General features: G+C 37.2%; 1 protein-coding gene across 2 annotated transcripts in view; it reads right to left on the bottom strand.

The window, feature by feature from the left end:
• The window catches only part of LOC145984493 (histone-lysine N-methyltransferase NSD2-like), a 514,670-nt gene that overhangs the window by 407,842 nt on the left and 85,132 nt on the right, over positions 1 to 21,696 (bottom strand). For both annotated transcript variants that reach the window (XM_083118148.1, XM_083118150.1), the window contains exon 4: positions 6,127 to 6,224. In XM_083118148.1, the coding sequence (XP_082974274.1) occupies positions 6,127 to 6,224 (98 nt within the window). The remainder of the gene's footprint in view (positions 1 to 6,126; positions 6,225 to 21,696) is intronic.

Below are 21,696 nucleotides of genomic sequence, written 5' to 3'. Positions count from 1 at the left end.
ATCTAGCTTCAAAAGAGCTAAGTTGGCATAAGACAGCTGCCAGGGAGGGAAGAACCTCGCAGAAACCATTCTTCATGCCCGTATTTCTTAGAAGAGCTGGCCAAATGCATCCATGGATACAAGGCTAAATTAGGGTTGGGTCAAAAATATAATCATACAAAAAAAAAGCTTTTTCAGCCAATTGTTTCTTAGGTGTGGCAACTCTCCTCAAATGACATTTGAACAATTTTTTGTAATGTGGAAATTTTAACTTGAACATAAAATATTCCAACTATATGAGGGATACAATTACACATGATTACACATGTGGTTAACTGACCCTGCACACATAGTCCACTCACCTCATATACAGGGGTGTAAGGGGTGACCTTCCACTTAGGCACCCAAAAGTCAACCTCACTTCCACGTAATACACCCTGGACTGAAGACTAACGAGGCTCTGGCGACTGGCTCCATAGCCAGTATAATTTTGTTTGTGTTGCCCTGTGTTTTGTCCTTATTTGTGCTGAGGGCTCCTTTACAGCCTAAGCTTTTAACGAAAGTCAGAAGATTTTAATATTTCATGATTTTAGTTATGCAACGTTAGAGTTGTTATTTATAATGATAAGGGGCTGGACCCCAAATAATGTGACAGGTGCAAAATAGCCTTAGTGCTGATGCACCCAAAATTTTAAATTCAAATTCAAATTCAAACCTCATATACAGAGTGAATTGGAAATATTAACACACTTCCTAAAACAAGCAATAACTTTACAAGTTTTAAGAGTATGATGAAATAAAAAAATCCACAGGTATTGCCCTTAGCATTTATCAATAGTATTTTGTAAATTTTAAGACCTGCAAAAATGTTAACACGTAACCACGATAAACTTACCCCAGAATCTCCTACTTCAAACCAATCAAATAGTGGATTAAGGCATGAATTCAAGGGGAGAGCCAGGGGGCATTGTTTAAAAATTTGTCAACATTTGGAAGCTGCACAACAAAGTACTGTCAAAGGTAGCACCACAAGCGGGACAATTAGTTGTATTACTTATTTTCTGGAAAGGGTGCAGAACATTCCAGAATATTATAAGCATATAAATATACAGATTGGATTTCCCAGTCGATCTGTACAACAGAGTCAGTTAATGAGACTTCAGGGGTAAGTGTGACAGTTCATACAGTCAATTACTGATCAGTCAGTGTCCACTGACAGTTTTATAAGATCTAGTGATTTGAAAATAAAGAAGACTAGTGACTCAATTTCTCGTAAAGTACCAAAGTCTAGGACTATTTCCAGTTTGCCTCCAAAGCTAAAGACATTAACAACAGTGGAACTTAGTGTAGTGCTAAGTTTGGGCCAAGAGATCAAAGGTCTCTAAAGTGAATATTTTAACAGTACCGGGTATTGGAGAGGTTTATTAAAAAGGAAATAAGCTGCACAGGTCAACTGAAAAGTTTTGAGTGATGATTTACTTGTGTCCAGACAAAATTTTGTGTATGTGGTCCGAGACTTATGTGGGTTGAAAAGGGCTTTTAAGTCAACTTGTTTCAAGACACACTCAAACTCAAACACTAACTGCCACAAAAGGGTAGCAATTAATGTTGAAAATATTATGAATGTCAAGAAGAACATGTTGTATATGTAGAAATTTCAGCAAAAAATGTAGGCTCGATCAGCACCCAAATCATGGTCTCAGGCATACTATTCTATTTTCAATTGTTGTACCAACTGAACTACTAAGCCAGCCCTGGCTTTGCCTGATTTTTTGCCATCACTGTTGGTAGTTAGGTTGGTAGAGAAATGGCACGGTAAACAAGAGACCCTGGTTCGGATCCTAGTCAAGCCTGCATTTTTTGCTAAAATGTCTACACAGTACATCTCCTGTGTGTGCAAACACATAAGATGTTACCTGTTTAATCAAAAAGTGCCCAATCAAGGAGGAAGAAGAAAATTGAGAGTGAGGGACATTCCCACTAGTTGATGAAAGATTTTTCTTCTGTGGTGAATACAAGCTGCCACTTTGAGGTGATGATGACACCAAATTGAAAGCAACATGTTAAGCTTGAGGATTTGACAAATCAAAATCAGGCTTGTGCAGTCTGTCATGCCACTATGGTGTGAAACATTGCTGTTGATTGGCTCCTTCCAAATGACACAAGTCAGATGTCCCTTCAGTCCGAAGTCATGATTTGCTAAGTCATGAAGATCCAAGTCACAAGTATGGAAAGTTAGGACTTTCTTAATGTTAGGTGTAAAGGCAGGTGACAATACCCTAAAGGGTCATATCCAAACCTGCAGGAAGCATGCATCTTACTTCAATCCAGTTATCCAATACAAAATGATAAAAACTTCTGGTGAGCTGATTTAAAACAAGAAATGTTGCAAGATAAACGAGTCAGCATTTTACCATATTGGGAGACGAAACTTTAGATGTGTTAGGAATGGAAGAGTGTTCACTATACATTAATTTATTTTGGAATCCAGCTGTATTCGAAGAGACTTCCTTTGTTTTGTGCCAATTTATGACATGACTGCTAAAGCTGTGACAGAGACAATTTTAAAGATTTGTGAGTGCTTAGGATGAATATGAGCAATTTAGTGGGTTGTGGCTTTGATGGAGCTGCAAACATGGGAGAACACATATGATGAATTTGATGAATGGATACTCACAAACATCCATGCCCAGACTGGGATTCAAACCTGGGACTCCTTGCATCATAGAGTGATGTGCTAACCTATGTTATGGAAGATCATGAACTGTATAGTGATAAAACTCATTAGAATCCATTGATGCTTTCACATCTGCAAGGTTTAGGTGGATCCTGATTTATAAAAACACTTAAGGTGGGGGCAGGGGTCTACAGAACAAGAATGCCATCTGCAAAAGGGCATCCACTGGACAAATATTGCTTAGAAAAGAACCATAAAATGAAATGCTGTATAAATATTTTAAATTAAAACTAATCATTATACAGGGTCAAGCAGTTTACCATAACTAAAATAAAAAATTGTCTATGAGGACTAAACTCTCCTTACCTAAATTAAAAGCTGAGGCTGTAAAGGGGATTGCAGTACATATAAGGACATGAAACATGACAAAATACAGCAAAACACACAGCTCTACAGTGGACTATAGGTCCAGATTGTAGTTCTAGATGCCCACTGTTCTGTACTACATGGAATCAAAGTTGATTTTTGGGTGAAGGTCACCCCTTACACCACATTGAGCCTGAGTTTAGTCTGTTATCCTCCAAGGTGTCTGTCCAGCAAATGGAACAAGTGATAGTCTTATTGTGCAATATCTGTGGAATATAATGGGTGCTGAAATGTTTCTGAATAAATACAGGTCTCAATAGTCATCTTAGACCCATGTAGTCTCACTTTCTCATGGAAAAAATGCCACATTTATGATTCATTCAGTTTTCAATGTTTTGAGGGCATGTTCCAGCAGTGCAATAGTGGCATTAATTGTTTGTCCTGTTGGCACATTTTGTATTGCATGAAACCACATGCATTGAATCAAAAAATTGGATGCAGTGGTGGTTTCGATTATGGACAGCTTCATGCATGCAGTAAAGATGATGGCAGATGTGCCCGGGAGTGGTATACAGGACTCACTTATCACATGTTTAAAGCCTCAAAGAATGGATCTTTCCACTGATTGGATAATGAGAACAGACATCCTCTGTCACAGGAAATGTCAACTTTTGCAGGAGATGAAGGCTAAGTAGGTGGTTTCTGCACTGATATGGAATTACTGAGACACTTCACCAGACTTCATGGAGCACAGGAATTACACCAACAGGAACAAAACATACCAGGTGGAGAGGTTGACCCTTAACATCAACAGACTGCTTTCAATACAGTTTAGGATCTTGGAAAACTGTAAGAACTATTTTTTAAAGGGGGCCAGCAGAGGGAGAGCCAGGGGTGGCATGAGATTTCTGGAAAACTTCATATAATTGGAATGGTGAAACTGTAGCATGGAATCATGGATGAGGGGTGCCATAAAAGACAGCAGATTAACTGTTCTCTGTTTGGTATTTGTGCACCATGAAAAAAGTACAAGAACACAAAGAAATAAAGAGAGTTGTTTATGGAAAACAAGCAAATCGAATTCAGTTTTTATTTACATAGTGGACTTAAGTCTGAACTTGACAACCATGACAAGGTATTTTTAATTCAATTTAAATTTTATGATTTGTAAAATAATAATAATAATAATAATAATAATAATAATAATAATGGTAAAATATAGGGATGGGCCGATATGAAATTTTGGCCGATACCAATAAAGTACCGATATAAAATTTACCGATACAGATAACCGATATTCTACCGATCCAATATAAAATTAGAAATGGTCCTTGATGAACCTGAAATGTTAATTGATTTAATAAATGTGTGTTTCGAGGTGACCGCAGTGCAAAAGAAGTTGAATATTTAGACATTTACTTTTTTAGAAAGAAGGGCATAGAGATTATTCATAAAAATTAAAACAAAAGGCAGAATTTTACACTAAATTATAAGATATTTATCGATATATTGGATTGGTATAATAATCGGTAATTTTACCGATAAACCGAAACACCGATATGCCTATATCGACCGATACCGATAGAGTACCGATTAATCGGTCCCATCCCTAGTAAAATATGAGTTTTTATAATTGAAGGGCAAGATATGAAACCTAACTCTCCCCCAGTGCTTGAAGTGAAAATTCCTAGCTGGGGGATTCTTTGGTCATTTTGAAGAAAGGTGGCTACCCCACCACCCTTACAGACATTCTTACTGGTGACCTTTCTCTTTTTGGTTACCTGATAGGCAAAATATCAAAATCTCTAATTCCACAGCCAGCAATATTGTCACAAAAGAGAATTGCATTTCAGAGAGTTTTGTATTATAATGCTAAACTTTAGATCAATGAATAATCTTTTAATAGAAATAAAGCACACTTGTGTACCAGAATTTCAAATAAAACCAATGTAATGGAACTATAATATATAAAATCTAAACTACAGCAAATATATACAGGGTGGCTCAATAAGTCACTTAACAGCCCCGGTACAAGGCCACTGCAGCGCGCAACATCGAAATGGTGATGACCAATCGTTATCAGGACAAGGGGGAACCACATTGACGACACCCGCATGGTCGGCGACCATCTTGATGTACGCCATCTTGAATTAAACTTCAGAATTTTAAATGGGAAGGGGGTCATATGAAATATCAAAATGGGCTAGAATTTCACGAGAAATGCAATGGTGAAGATTTTTTCAACGTATCTTTAACCAGTAAAAAGTTATGACTGAATTCTTGTACCAATTTGCTCCTTTTTGAGGTGTTAGAAAAATGCCTTAAAATTTGTTTAGCGCATCGGTAATGCATCGAGATCAAAGTGACGTCTAGGGAGAGGCGTTCGCATGCCATTGCAAATGATTTTAATCGGATACATCCATGAAGAGCTGCTCATTATGAATGGTTGTCGCGAACAATTACCAGTGTGATGCTTCCATTGAATTAAAAGTCCTTCACAGTGACAAGGCTAATGTTTATGTTCAGAAGGAAGTATATAAACAGAATATTCGATGCTTTTTATCTGATAACCCATTTTTGACAGATCAAAGCTGAATGGTTAGTGCTGGTAAGTTAATGGTGTGACGTGCTGTGTGGAACACGATTGGTTAGTCAATTTTCCATCAACGGAACCTTAAATGCTTAGGGCTACTTGGATTTGTTAAATAAACAGTTCTTTTCATCCTTGCTTATGGAAGAAGGTACTTTTTACAGAGTTTTTTCAATAGGGAAGAACACCAGAACACTTATGGGAACGTTATGAACCAGTTTTTGTCCAAAGTTAGTTATCAGATGACAAGGGTCATATCATATGACCATCTACAAGTTTTCAAGGTCTACTGCCAAGCAAGGAAAGTTATTATTTGAGCAGTCAAATATTACACCCTGTCAAAATCTTACATTAAAAGAGAAAAATAAAGAAATAAATTAAAATATCAAAAGTAAATGACCATTTAGTTGATTTTAGTATCCCCACGAAATACTTTCACCTGTTCTGATTGCTGTTTGTCTACCAACCCAATAGTGTTGCATTAGAGAACATGCAAGTTGCAATGAATATTCACCTTATCATGCCTCTTGCCACTTCAGCTTCTTCAACTGCTTCTTTCCACTTTTTTTGTACTTTAGGTGTGCAGCCTGAAATTGCCTTTGTGGTCTTCTTCTACAAACAGGAAAAAAATAAAATTATGGTAAATAATATATCATGTTTCCTAATCCTATTACAAAATAAAATCACAAATGTAAATATATTCTTTTATCTTAATTATTTTAATGCAAATAAATATTTTCATTCCATTTCTAATTGCTTGCTTTGCAGTCAAAACTAAATATAAATAGAATATTTCAATGTTAAATAGTGCACTTCCACAGCCTAATCAAATTGGTTACATATCATGCAGGGCAGTATACTAGGTCTTCCTGGGAGAAAAGATGAAGCTGTCCTGGGAATGTGAGCACGTAATTTGAGCAAATGCTCCTGCGTATATGCTAGGTTAGATTGGCATATTCTGAAAATTTGATCTGGTTTACCATAAAAAAAATATTTTGTACATATGTATCATATATTAAGCCTTCAGGGGTCGAACAAAAAAGTATGTTGATGGTCTCTCACAGTGTCAAAGATTGGGTCTTAAAATATTTTCAATTAAAGATCTAAAATGTGAAACCCTCAATTATTATCATTAAATATTTTTTTGCTTCTATAAAACTATAAAATATACATTCTTAAATTAAATACACAGGACAAAATACGTAATATTCGACATAATGAAAATTTCAATGTTACGTGTGCAGCCATAAAATTGGAAAAAATGAGTTGTTTTTTTTAGTTTTTGTTTTAAGTCCACTTCATGCACAGAAAAGCTAATTGGGATTGAACCTATAGTTTAAAATTAATGCAAACCCTATGTGCCTCCACTGGGTATCGAACCCAGGATCCTTTGATTACAATGTGTTGTCATTATCACTGTGACATCAGGAGGCAATTGAAAAAAATAATTTCTTTTGCAAATAAAATGAGGACTAAAAGTGGTATACGTTGTAAGTGCCAAAAGCGAAAGCGTTGGGAAATCGCATTGTTCCGCACATCAGCCCATAAGAACATGCACACTAGTGACCTCTTTACATGCCATTTGAACTACTTAAGGGGTCTACCAGCCACATTTCACGTTTACCACATTATAGAGCATGCACATTTCACAGTTTAACATGGAAAACGGTGTTTACCAATAGTCTTCATACATTCTTATGCATGTTGCACAGATGGGTATCAATGGTCATTTGAATCAAACTGTCCATCTATTGAGCCACTTCCATAGGAATTTTCAGGAAAAGCTGTTTTATATGCTCTTCTTTGTTCATGACAATCTCATTACACTAACTGTTCAGTTACTGCATAAGTATCACAGTTTAATTAAAATCACAATGCACAAATAAATAAAAGAGCACTCTTCGATAGTTATACATGGAATGGCAGACCAGATTTTCAGTCAAATCTAGGTAGGCCGATAGTTACACACAGACTCTGAGACTGGGAACTTCAACAAACAATCCCTAGTGGCTCAAAGATCTGACTACCACTGAAAACAAAGTTTTGGTGTAAAAGAGGAAGGTCAGAAACTCAGCTAGACAAAGATCGATGTAAAAAAAAACACACCAGAATCTAGAGACTGTGCATGACAACAAAGGGTTAATTAAATATCATAGAAATAAAACACCTATGCAGGCATGTAGAACAAAAACAGAAGTCCTGACAACCTCTGATTTTCTGGCATTTTCTATCATTATCTTCTTCAGGGAATTCTTTGTTTTATGTGGTGCTTGACGAACATTTGTGAAACCTCTGTATATAATCTATGGTATAATTTAAAGAATGATCCTTAGTGGTTTCTAAACATTTTCTTAGGCATATTTTCCTCCTATTTTCCTTCTATTAGTTGGCTTTATACATCCTTACATGGAGAAATATGCAATCTTGGAAACTTCTGTAATAAATGGTAAAATATTTCTCCCAAAGTATTAAGAACTTTTAAGTTAATTTTTCTGTTACAGGATGTGCATTGTTGTAGATTAATATTTTGGGTTCATACAGACCTAACTCACACAATGTAATGGTTCTGTTATTTTAAAGAAATAGAACTACTGTTCCAAAGTTAGCTACCGTATTCTCGCGTCTATAAGCCGCACTTTTTTCCCCGAAAAGTGGACCAAAAAATGGGGTGCGGCTTATACACGCGAATGATAAGAAAAGCATGTGCGGGTTATACACGCGAATGAAAGAAAGTGCAGCTACTGCTAGGATACTAAAATACATACGTTGATTTGTTATCTTTATCACATAATGGATTCATTAACAGCAAATCCAACAACAATGCATCTGTAGCAGGCTTTGCAACAATATGATATCTTATCTTTAAATATTTTTTTGCAACAATATGATAATATCTTATCTTTGAACACGAATCATCCTTACTGTCGTATTGATCTGGAAACCATTCAGTAAAGTGAAGTTGTTAAAGAAGGTTGTGGGCCTGAGGTCAAGGTTGGTACTATTAAAGGGAGGATGTCTGGCAGAAGAATCAGCTACGATGCTCATTTTAAACTTCAAGCGATACGATATGCTGAAGGAAACGGCAACAGATCTGCAGCGCGATATTACGATGTGGACGAGTCTAACATTCGTCGATGGAGAAATCAGAAGGAACAACTTGCTGCAACAAGTGGCAAGAGAAAGACATTTTGTGGAAAAGGAGCCAAATTTCCACAGGTAGAAGAAGAAGTTTTGGCCTTTGTAAATGAGAGGAGAAGTGCTGGCTATGCTGTAACCGTAGACATGATACGTTTTCAAGCTCGTGAAGTAGCTTCAAAGTTAGACACCAGTCGTCAAGCTTTCCGAGCTAGTGCAGGATGGTGTTCACGTTTTATGCGTAGGAAAAGTTTATCGCTTCGCCGTAGGACAACAATTGCGCAACATTTCCCTGCAGACTTTGATCAGAAAATTGTTAAATTTCACAAATACGTGATTCGAATGCGAAAGTCCAATGATTATAGCTTGTCTCAGATCGGCAACGCGAACGAAACACCTATTTACTGGGACATGCCTATGCCCAGCACAGTTGCACCGAGAGGCTCGCACACCGTATCGATCAAGACCACGGGTGGAGAGAAACAACGATGCACTGTAATGTTGGGTGTTCTTGCGGATGGTAGGAAACTGCCATCGTATGTTGTGCTGAAGATTAAGAATGTGCCAAAGGAGGCATTTCCGCCGGGTATTATCATACGTGCCCAGCAGAAAGGATGGATGGAAGAAGAACTGGTATTGGACTGAATAGACAAAGTGTGGAATAGAAGGTCTGGTGCATTGCTGAAGCAAAAGAGTTTGCTGGTGTGGGACAGCTTTCGTGGTCACCTAACAGACAGAATACAGACAAAATTGCAACAGTTGAAAACGGATGTAGCTGTGATTCCTGGGGGTCTAACGTCTGTACTGCAGCTCCTAGACGTTTGTGTAATTCGCTCGTTTAAAGCTGCGTTCCGGCGTCTGTATAATGACTGGATTAGTGCAGGAAACCACGAGCTTACAGCAACAGGAAAGATCAAACGTCCGACTGTCAAGCAAGTGTGTGAATGGATTCTGGCAGCATGGGAAAGTGTAAAGTCTGAGACAGTTGTGAAGGGTTTTCTGAAGTGCGGCATATCCAATGCCCTAGATGGTACCTAGGATGAAATGTTGTGGGATGATGATGTTAGTGATGAAGATGACAATACCTCTTGTGCAGAAAATATTTCAACGAGTAGCAGCAACGACAGTGAATAAGGGCTTTGAGGACTCAAACTGAATGATACGGTATTAATATGTAGATCATTGCGCTAAATAAAATAAAGGTTAAAATACTTTTAAAATACTTACTTGAAATTTTCTACCTACGCAAAAAAAAAAAAAGTCACTCGTGCGGCTTATACACAAGAAATATTATTATCCTGAAATCTAAGGCCAAAAAAGGGGGTGCGGCTTATACACGCGTGCGGCTAATAGACGCGAGAATACGGTATATTTCATGCAACTTGTAGTGTAACTGATTGTTAAAGGTCTTGCTTAACTATTTCATTATAACTGAAATTAAGCTCAATATTGCAATCAGGAACAACACTTCACTCTACATAAGTTTTAGTTTTTAATTTCTCTATTCTGTCTTTAATGTATAAAGCTACAGAGTTGTTGCAAGCTCCATTCAAAACCTGTGATATATTTTACAATTTTGCATATACATCTTGAAGTTGGTTATATTTTCATTGATGGAAATGAAGTAAATGGAGTCCTTATAACCCAAAATTTTCTGTGACTGTATGTATCCCCTCAACGTAAATGGTATTGCCATCATAGAAATAGTTGGAATACTTAGTGGGGAGCTAAGAAAACAGAAAGGGGAGGGGTCACTAAAAGCCAAGTGGGTTACTTCTTGCATGTGATTAGATTATTTATAATTATCAATCTTAGAGCAAAAGAAATACTTCACAACATATGTGTAAAAATAGGTCTAGAAATTCGACAATGATATTCTGTAATGTTACAATTTTGAATTATAGTATATATTTTACAAAGTGTAACAAACATAGTAGAGATTGTTGAATAAAGTCTCTCGGGCTATCGACCAGGTCAATTCTGGAAAGTAGTAGAGATTAGCACATAGTACTTTCGTATTTTTATTATTTTATATCACCTTACTGACACATTTTACTAATTATGATGATTAGCACATGAACGAAGGGGTAGGTACCACAAAGAGTTTTGCAGTGCTGATATACACAAAAAAGTTCACTGAACAAAATATTAGACACCTCCTGTTTTTATACATGATAAACTTCAGAGACTTACAAATGGCACTGTACATGGAACACTGAGCATGCTGATGAATAACTGGATCATTTCCTACAAAGTTCATAGATGGAGCAGTGGTGGTGTGCAATCAATGAATTCTATGTGATCAAAAGTATCCGGACACACCACAAAATGTGTGTTCATCATAGAGGCTGACACAGTACTGCCATCTACCACATGGAACACATGGTCAGTGTTCTCAGTAGTTCACAGACAGCGTGAGACAGCAGTATGGGATGGTCTGAGGATCTCACGGACTTTCAACGTTGTCAGGTGGTTGCATGTCACTTGTGTAAATTCCACCCTCCTAAACATCCCTAGGTCCACTTTTTTCGATGTTATAGTGAAGTGAAAACATGAAGGGACATGTACAACCCAAAAGCATGCAGGCTGACCTCCCATGTTGACCTCCAGAGATCGTTGAGTGTTGAAGAGGGTTGTACAGCATAATCGTCAATTAACCATCGCCACCATCCCACAGAAATTTCGAACTGCATCAGGATCTACTCCAAGCACCAAGACTGTTCGGTATGAGGTGAGGTAACTTGGTTTCCATGGCTGAGCAGCTGCCCATAAGCCAAACATCACACAGGCAATTGTCAAACGCCACCTTGCATGGTGCAAGGAGCATCAAAACTGGACTATAGAACAGTGGAAAACCGTTGCCCGGAGTGATGAATCATGGTACACAATGTGACCATCCAATGGTAGGGTGTGGGTGTGGTGAATGCCTACTGAACATCTACCAGCCTGTATAGTGCCAACAGTAAAATTCTTGGGTTGGCGGGGTTACAGTATGGTCATGTTTCTCCTGGAAGGGGCTTGGTTCCCTTGTTACTTTACGTGGCAATGTCACAGTACAAGCATACATTGACATTTTAACCACTTTGATGCTGCCTACCATAAAAGACCAGTTCAGGGTTGACCAATATGTCTTTCAACATGATTGAGCACCGGTCCATACTGTACTTGTTGGGGAGTGGTTTGATGACAACAAAGTCCCACTAATGGACTGCCCTTCACAGAGTCCTGATTTGAATCCCATAGAACATCTCTGGGATGTTTTGGAATGGCGACATCATGCTAGACCACACTCAACCACATCGATATCTCTGCTCATTTCGGCGCTCCACGAGGAATGGGCTGCCATTCCCCAGGAAACCTTCCACCACCTGATTGAAAGTATGCCTGCGAGAATGAAAGCTGCCATAAAGGCTAAGGGTGGGCCAACACTATATTGACTGCCACTGTTCCTGATGGAGGGCGGCCAAAACTTGTACTTCATTTTCACATGGGTGTGCAGATACTTCTGATCACATAGAGTATATGTTTGTTTCTCCTGAAAAATAAGTAACACAACAGATGGTACTGACAAGGAGAGGGCATGGCTTGGGAAACTAGTTTGGGAGAGAACTTCGTGTAGTGGTATTGATATGTCAATGTACTAGCAAGCATGAGCCAGCCATTTCCTAGAATAAAAATGCTTCAAAGTTTCAAAGATTTCCACGTGTGTGTCTTGAGGCATATTGTTGGATTTCCAAGTGTGCTGGTGGCAGTGTGGAAGCACATTAATTTTTAAGTTCTGGATTCAATTCCCTTTTGGTTGACCATACTTTCTTTCTATTATCATGAGCAACTATTCATTGCATTCTATGCATTGGAAAAATTCATCCAATATTGGCTATGTGAATTGTTCAGACATTTTGTTTCCATGCTTTTACAATAATTACCACTCTCGATCATGTACGAATAAAAATCTAAATAACAGCATTAACTGTGAATAATATTCTTGTGATTTGTTTTATTGAAAAAGAAAACATGGGAAATATGTATCGCTTTGCTATACATATAATTTTGTTGAATATAACAGATGGATAATTAAACAATTATTAGAAAATTGAAAATAGTATCATGCAGAATGATTTGACATTTTGACAAATGACAAAATGACATTTCACCCCAAAAATGTAACATTTTGTATCATTTTTATTTCAATAAATTATTAAATAAAATGCAATAAATAGTTGCTTGAGATAATAGAAAGGAGCAGGGTCAACCAAACAAGAATCAAACCCAGAACCTTTGGTGCATGAAAAGAATACATTCCCACAGGGCCAGCGGGACACTTGTACATCCAAAAATATCTTCACCTCATGACATGCATTTGGATAGCTTTGAAATTTTGAAGCATTTTTTGTAATAAATGGCAGTGGCATATAAATACCTGTAGGGTACACTACCACTACACCAAGTTGCATGCCAAACTCAGTTTCCCAAGTCGCACTCTCTCCTTGCGAGTAGCAGAAAGGGGTAATTGAGTTTGGTTATGGCAAAGGACATAGTATAAAGGAAGTTGGTGTATCAAAAAATACTGTTGTACAGTGTCTCTCAAAAGTTTTAGGACAACGACATTTTAAACTACGCAACCCAATTTACACAAGGCATTGGTGGGTTGCGTGTAGAGTTAGGCTCAATTTCAGGGTTGCCACATGCACAATAGATATTTATGAAATACGCGAAAGAAATAAAAACAAGTATTATTGTGTAAAATTATAAAAATATTACTATTATATCGCAAATGACAAAATTCTTTCTGATAGAAAAAAAATAGGTTTTCTAGTATGTCATCCTTAATGAGTCTACAGAAAGAAAAAGAGGTGAGAGAAAGTGAAAGGTGACAAAGGAGAGGAGAAAGAGAAAGTGAAAGGAGAAGAGGAAATGTAGAGAAGAAGAAAGAGAGGATAGATGAGGAGAGAAGTAGTGAGGAGAAAGGAGAAAGATTCTAGGAGAGATGAGGAAAATGGAGCAAAGAAGAGAAGAGAGGATGAAAACGAGAGCAGGGGAGGGGAGGAGATGAGAAGAAGGGAGTGGAGAGTAGAGTAAAAGAGAGAAAAAGAGAAGAACGAAAAAAGAGGAGAGAGTGCAGTGGAGTCGGAAATCGAAGACAAGAGAGGAGATAAGAGGAGTGGAGAAGAGTGGGATGGAGACAAGATGCGAGAAAAGTAGGGAAGGCGATATGAGATAAAAGCAGAGGAGAAGGAGGGGAGAGAAGAAGGAGAAGAGAAGAACACAAGGGACTGGAGATGAGAGGAGAGAAGAGGTAGTTGCAGAAAATATCATCTCAACGTTAAGAACTGATGCATTGATCAAAATTATCGACATGAAACATTCAATAACATTTTAAAATGTATTGGAGAATGTATTACATTGGTGCGAAATGCCTTTTGGCCGAGTACAGATCAAGAAAAAATCTTCCAAGTAAGATCTTTGATTTTACCTGCGATTATATCACTAAAAGCATGAATGTAATTTTCATATTTATAAGAATTATCCAATTTCTCTCCACTTCTCGGTTCGTTGAAATGCAGATTTCATAATTTAATATTTCCCCTCCCCACATTGTTAATTCTAAACTGAATTATTCCATTTCACATGGCATGAACAATGAACACAGTGGGATATGTCTAAAACTTGCGAAAATTTTCTGCCATCGGAGGTGTTTGAACCTATGATCATCAGCTTGTAAGTCCATAAGGGTAACCACTTTTTTCGTTTTTTCTTTTACTTCTTGATTACATTACAATTTATTACATACTAACTCGGCGATTACAGCACATTTACGTAATTAGCATAGAAATTGTTCTTTTTGTTTACTGACACCATTTGAGAAGTTTGCCGTAAGTAATGCACAAATTGTTCATGAAAATCAGAGTTCTGATAAGTGGAGGCAAACCAAGCATAGTGTCCCAGTATCCACTGTACACTGTTCTGTTTCTGTCGTGGATAATAGTTAAAGTTTGGAAACAGTAGATGATCAATTAAAATATTCCTATCATTTGTATGACAGATTACACTAACGAGTTTTGTAACATATTTCCATGACGAAGCGGTTATTTGGTAGTCACTAAGCTTGTGAACTAAACTTTCAGGCACGTGAAGGACTTCCCATGAAAGGACAGCAGAAGCAGCAGACGAAGCAGAAGCACAAGAAAGTTCTCAAAGGGATGCGGAAATCAACCCACCGACCAAGAAGACTGCGAATTACCAGGTCCCAAACTGGTAATAATCTAGGTTCCAGTGTCAGTGCTAATGAAAGTAAAATACTTCAGGAAAATTAATGATGCGTGTGATAGTGTTACTGCTTTTTTGTGTTAATGTTTGGTATAATGTATAAGAGCTTCTTGTAAGTAAGGGGGCTAAAGCATCCCTGATCAGGTTTAGGAATACCCACTTAGCTATGTTTACCACACTCTGAATAGCCACAATTAACATTAATAAACTGCAAAACCGTAATAAACAAGAGGCTCTGGGTGACTTTTTCATTCAGTCGACCCTCGATATAGCCTTCCTCCAGGAGGTACAAGTGACAAATTTTGACTTGCCCCCATCCATACAAGTGTATAACAATGCGAATTGTCAGGCAACGGGGACTGCTCTTCTCGCGAGAAACACTATGCTGATCACTAATGTTGCGTGTCACCCAAACGGGCGAATTGTATGTGCGAAAGTGGCAAATGTTTGGATTTGAAATATGCCCCATCAGGTACTCAACAGAGACAACAGAGAAATATTTTTTTTTTTTATTTTTTCTTTTTTTTTGTGACAGACCTGAATTGCAGGGTGCAAAGGAACATGTCATATGTGGCGAAGACTTTAATTGTGTCCTGCGCCCACAAGATCAACGTCCTGGTTTTTACACATCAAATTATCTACAAAAATTGGTGTCGGGTTTTAAATTTGTAGACGTTTGGACAGATAAACATTTCGGTAAGAGGGGGTATACATAAATTAGAGACAATTGTGTGTCCTGCTTGGACCGGTTCTATGTAGGGCTGGTCCTCTTGGGCTGTTGCACCATGGGTTAAGAAAAAAGTTTAAAAAAATTATTATGTTTTAATAAGGAATATATGCTCACTGGACAAAAAACAAAGCTTTGCCTGAAGCAGGCACATATCTAGAAATTTGTTTGGGGGAGGGGGTCCGAACCAAGTATCTCAGGAATAGTAGTAGTAGTAGTAGTAATAATAATAATAATAATAATAATAATAATAATGTTTATATTAAAATAATCATAAATCAAATTAATATTATATTATTATTACATGATTAGGTAAAAAGACTGTATAAGAATAGAGATATAAGAATGCATATTTATTACGTAGCTTACCTGTAGTTAAGATCGGAATAATTTACAGCAACTACAGGGTGATCCTTTTGGGTATTGATAATATAAAATGGTTGTGACATTTTTTTGGTCAAATGTTCAAAATGTATACAAAAGACTGAAAGGTGGGAGTTTTTATTTTTATACACTATTAACATTTAATCTCACCTTTTCATGAGACTACCACATTTATCCTCTTTTTACCTCCTCTTTCATGCTTCATCACCTATTTCCTTCATTTTCTTTCATGTTTTGTTAAAAATTGGATGGAAAAAATGACTGATTTTCACTCTTCTGGAGCAGCTACATAAAATCCTATAGTCTCATTTTGTAGAGCAGAACAAGAGCTATAAAATGGCATTCAGCCCCAATAGTTCCCAAGAAAATGTAGCAAAACCAGCTAGAGAAAACACAAACTTCAACAAAACCTATTTGGCGGAACCACAGTTATCTATGTGGTCCACGCACATATTATACAGAAAGCGCAGAAAAAGAGAGCATTGAATAAAGGCATTTCATCAGCACCTTTTTGAAAACATTTTCAGAACTTTATTTCCCCTTTCCCGACCATAATTTTGAACCTTAAAATCCTTTCTCTAGTCATCACTTATTGCCTCAACTTGTATTCTTCATCTTGTAGATTTCCCCTTAATCGATGATTGATTACCTTTCGTCTGGAATTTCTTAGATTCTACTAAACTTTTACGGAATATCTTCATTTATTCATTCTTAAAAATTACTACAATTATTCTTTTACAGTAAATTATAAACAAAATAAGGTGGGACATCTATTCTGACAACATGAAATTAATGGGGCATCTCTCCTTTCTCCAGAACGAGGTATTTATCCCTTTGTCTAAGGAGAGATGCCCCGCTCTGTCGTGCTCGTTGAAAAGACGACATGCCGTGCTATCGTAGGAAGAAAATTTAAAAAAGAAGCTAATTAACCATTACTTTAGAAGAGTAACTGTAAATAAAATGTTGATCTTTTACTCTTGAGGTAGAAAAGTGATGCAACTTATCTTTTGCCTCAGTGATTTCAAAAGATAAAAGATGTGCCAACTCAGATTCCACACGCGATAACGTTCAGGCTGCACTTGAGATCAACGATTAGCTTTTAGTTTAAAAACCCGAAATTTCAAAACCCAATTATTCAAGGAGCCATTTAAATACCTGTGACAGTCATCACTCATACTCAAGCTGTGCTTGGAACACAGTTTGCGATAAATGAAGATATTTTGAAAGATAACCATACAACCATTCAATTGAATACTCTACAATGAATTCTAAACAGATGTAATTTCTTTTACCATTTGGTATATTGCAGATATCATAGTGGGTTTTCAAAATTAGAGGAATTTCCATGACACATTCCTTAAGTCAAGCGATGCCTCAACAAAATATTCTCTATAATATTAAATGAGAAATTTGTGGGGTCATTGCATTTCATACATAAATGTTTTAAAATATCGCGAAGAGAATGAAACAAATGCAAGCAATAAAGAAATTTTCTGTTGATCACCTCAGCATGTCTTTTCATTTTTTAAATACTTATACCATATCTAATCTGCTGTATCTCACAAAGTTATTGAACATGTTATAAACCATTTTTTTTCGAAAACAATATTTTATCCCAGACCTTGTCGGTGGTATTATCTATTATGTATGAAATTTGAAACAGGTGAAAGTAAATTAAGTGCGAAGATGAAAATAGTTTGAGAATTATTTAATGTCTGTAATCATAAAGGTAACCAGAAGAAGAAAATCAACATTTTACTTTTGGTGTTTCTGTCAGTAAGTCCTCTTTCAGTGAAGATAGCCTCGATGAAATTGTGAATTCTATTATTATTATTATTGTGTTACTATTCTATGTGTCTGGTGTTGTAGTTGTGCTGTCTAGTATGTTTGTGTAGTAGTTGTGCTGTCGAGTATGTTTGTCTTGTCTTGCATAGTAGTTGTGCTGTCTAATTTGTTTGTGTTGTCTTGTGTAGTAGTTGTGGTGTGTAGTTTGCTAGTGTTTATATTGTGTAATAGTTCTGGTGTGTTTGTGTTTATATTGTGTTATAGTTGTGATGAGTTTGTGTGTGTCTTGGGTAGTAGTTTCCCCATTCATATTGGGGGTTAGGCGTAGAGCTGACAACTCTGCACTGTAAAAACACTGTAAAAAGACATGTCAAGAAACAGCAATATAAGGCCATGGATGTTCCCAAGGTAAAATATTCCAGAGGTAAAATAGTCCCCCATTCGGATCTCCTGGTGGGGACTACTTTGGGAGGTCCCTGGACTAAGGATAAGATCTACATTAGGAATAAGGATATTAAATTAGGCACCTGGAATGTTCTGAGCCTTTACCGGCCTGGGACATTTCAGTGTAAAGTTAATGAGATAGTTAAGCATAAATTAGATGTACAGTCACGGACACCTCTGGCTTGTAACGACCTTACTAAAGAAGCACTGAAGCAAGCCATCCATGTCTGACCTCCAAGCACCTTGTGACTAGACAACCCAACCAGCATTGCAATTCTGTGGTTTGTATACCAGTCACGAGTATACATCTCTGTAAATTGAGTAGTGATGCCAAAGAGAAATACGAGATGAAGATTGTCGATCGTAATGTCTCGTGTTCTCGACATGGAATAATAGTCGGTCCACGTAAATACGAGATGAAGATTGTCGATCGTAATGTCTCGTGTTCTCGACATGGAATAATAGTCGGTCCACGTTACGTTCCATTATTTAATGTTGTTTGGGAACGAACCTGACGGACTGGGTTTATATTTTCACTCCTTGTATTACAGTAAATTCCATATTTTACAATTATATTAATGCTTTGAACGAAAATAATAACCAGAAAAATATCGAACACATGTGCACACCACTCTTCTCACACACATGCACGTGAAAACAAACACACAAAGCTAAGTTTTAACTTCCAAGTGAATGTCCAAATAACAGTAAATGGAGAAGCACGATGTGCGAAACATGGGATTTTTCACAGAAGGAATGCGTCTATTTTTGACATACGTGGTTTCTATTAATAGACAATGAAACAATTAAAAGATAAATTAAGATGCATTTTCGTCTTCAGGTGTTGAGAAAGGAAACAGACTCACTGGAAGAAAGAAAACATGGTGTTATTGATAGAGTGTTGGTTAGCATACAGAGCTTTCACCAGTGAGATCTAGGTTCGATCCACACCAAGGACAATTGTTTTTATTCTTTTCTATTAGTGAAGAAGTATGTAATATTGTTTTCTAGGCATTTTGACGAAAGGATACACATCAAATTTGTTCGTTTAATCTGTATTTTCATTCTTGTAATAAGTTCTCTATCACAAGGGGATATAGAGATTCTCTATCTAGGCGATAGATATCTTCTCAATGGTTCCGTAGCTACGATTCTGCAGTCCCTTCCACCCACTTGTCTTATTTATTTACTTTATTCATTTCAACTCACGAAATACCATGAATCTAACGAAAACACACAGATATAGTTAGAACAAGAAACACACCTCGCGTCAAAGGTTCCACACTCTGAGTTCTGGCTTTTTTGCGAGGGTGATTATTCCTGTGTGTCTGTTTATCATCTTTGTCTAAAAAATATTCCTCATTATTGCCGTGATTAACATACGGAGAAACCAAAGCGACTGAAATAATAAAAGTACAGAAAATGCAAGACACATCTGCCTAGGCATGTTATACCTTGGGAATTAGCAATCTGAAAATTAACTTGCGTTTCAGTCGACTACTTGCAAAACAGTTTCGTGTTGTCTCGTTTGGAGTGTTGGTTATCGTGTTGAACTAGCATGCGCGCAACCCGAGTTCGATCCCAGCGGAAGGAAAGTTCTTTTTTTTTTTGTCTAATTTCATACAATCTTTTTGTAAAACTGAGGTTTCTGCAAAACCTTTTGAATTGCATGCCACTTCGTTTGTTGGTAATCTGAAAGCAGCAAAGATGAAAATTTGATATTCTGAACCGACGATATATTTGTGTATGTGTTGAAAAAGCGCAGTTATTTATTAGCGAAAAGCATGCAGCCACGTCATCATTGAGAATGCTTCCTAGTTGTCAGTGCTGATATGGCAGTAGCTACAGTCTGTCAACACACACCAACTTTCACGTTCCCTGTAAAATGATTACCTTTCCCCGTTTAAAAATCGTGAGTGCTGTCTAAAGCAATACTTTGATACTTGCATTTGCATGTTCGAATCTAAAGTAATACGATTTTTTTTTACCCAGCAAATGACATTGAAACCATTAATAACTGTTTGCAATGTTATATTGGTATCATATATGGAAAGAATAAAAATGGAGAATATCGCTTAAAACAACTTATAAATATATTAAATTATGTGGATACCTGATCTGAAACGTACGCTGCACGATCAGAGAGCCTGAATGTTGCATTGAAAACTGCAGAGAACAATGACTGACTTATGAGCAGTGAAAGCACATTACACTAACTGAAAGACTATTTTCAAGATAAATAATATTTGGATAACTGGGAGATCCAAACTTGATGTTAACCACGTAATGCACTTGATAATCAAAGAAACATAATTTTTCTTGAGCATGCCCTTTATTTTGTGTTTTGTTTGTTGAAATAATATGTTGAAACGAACAGTAGTATGTTTTAGAGTGTGTTTAGAATCTCTTGTGTACTGCATAGGAATACTGAAGTCATTTTTAGTTTCCTAATCAAATAACAATTATTCAGTGTAATCTTTAAAAAGGATAGCCTTTGTTTCTTCCGGTCACGAAGTCCTATAACGGCTGGGGGTTGGTCAGGCCGACCATCCGTCCCCCTAGTCTGGCTGCAGATCTCCACACCCCCTTGGTGGCTCGCATGGGAGGGAGGCCAGCAGTCGGTAGGTAAGTCTTGGCCCAATATTGGGCTGTTGCGCTTTAGGATTATTATTATAATATAATCCGTTTCTGTGGTCAAATAACTCCAAAGAAAAAGGCAATAAAATTATCAGTGTGAGGAGACGGAGAAATAATTTCCTTTTATCTTACATTATACTCTGTCTGTATGCGTAGTGTGGTTTGTCTGTCCGAAAGCTGAAGGCAAACCTCTGTCTGTTGTAACGCGTGGCATGTTTTGTTCCAGCTTACAAATCACATAAAATACCTTTGTTCATTTCAGTGTGCTGGTTCTGCAGGCACAAGGTCATGTCTACTGATAAGCACTGATACCACGTGACTCCAGGGCCAACTGTCAGCACCGCACAGAAGCTTCGGTAACTTTTGCGAGGTTCCTTCTAGTCCTTGACAGAGTGCATGCTCCGTAGTTATGTGCAGAAAACCCATGTTTTCTGTGTACAAAATTTACGTATTTTTGGATTGTGTGCTCAAATGTTGAAGTAAACATAACTCCGTGACACACAACAAAAATTACAAGAGCTTCAAAGATTAGAAACTTAGCAAGCGTTACTCACAAGACGATTATAGTGTTCTACTGACAGAAGACCAGGTGGTGTGGTGGTAGTGTGTTAGTTTGACACGCAGGAGATACTGGGTTCGATTCTCGTTTGATTGCCTCCATTTTTTTTCTTAACTGGAGCGACTATATATTTCAATTTATTTATT

This window comes from Lepisma saccharinum, chromosome 2 (assembly GCF_977018435.1).
Source record: "Lepisma saccharinum chromosome 2, izLepSacc3.1, whole genome shotgun sequence".
Lineage (NCBI taxonomy): Eukaryota > Metazoa > Arthropoda > Insecta > Zygentoma > Lepismatidae > Lepisma > Lepisma saccharinum.
Note: the sequence above shows the minus strand (reverse complement) of the source record. Positions and strands in the feature narration are given on the sequence as shown.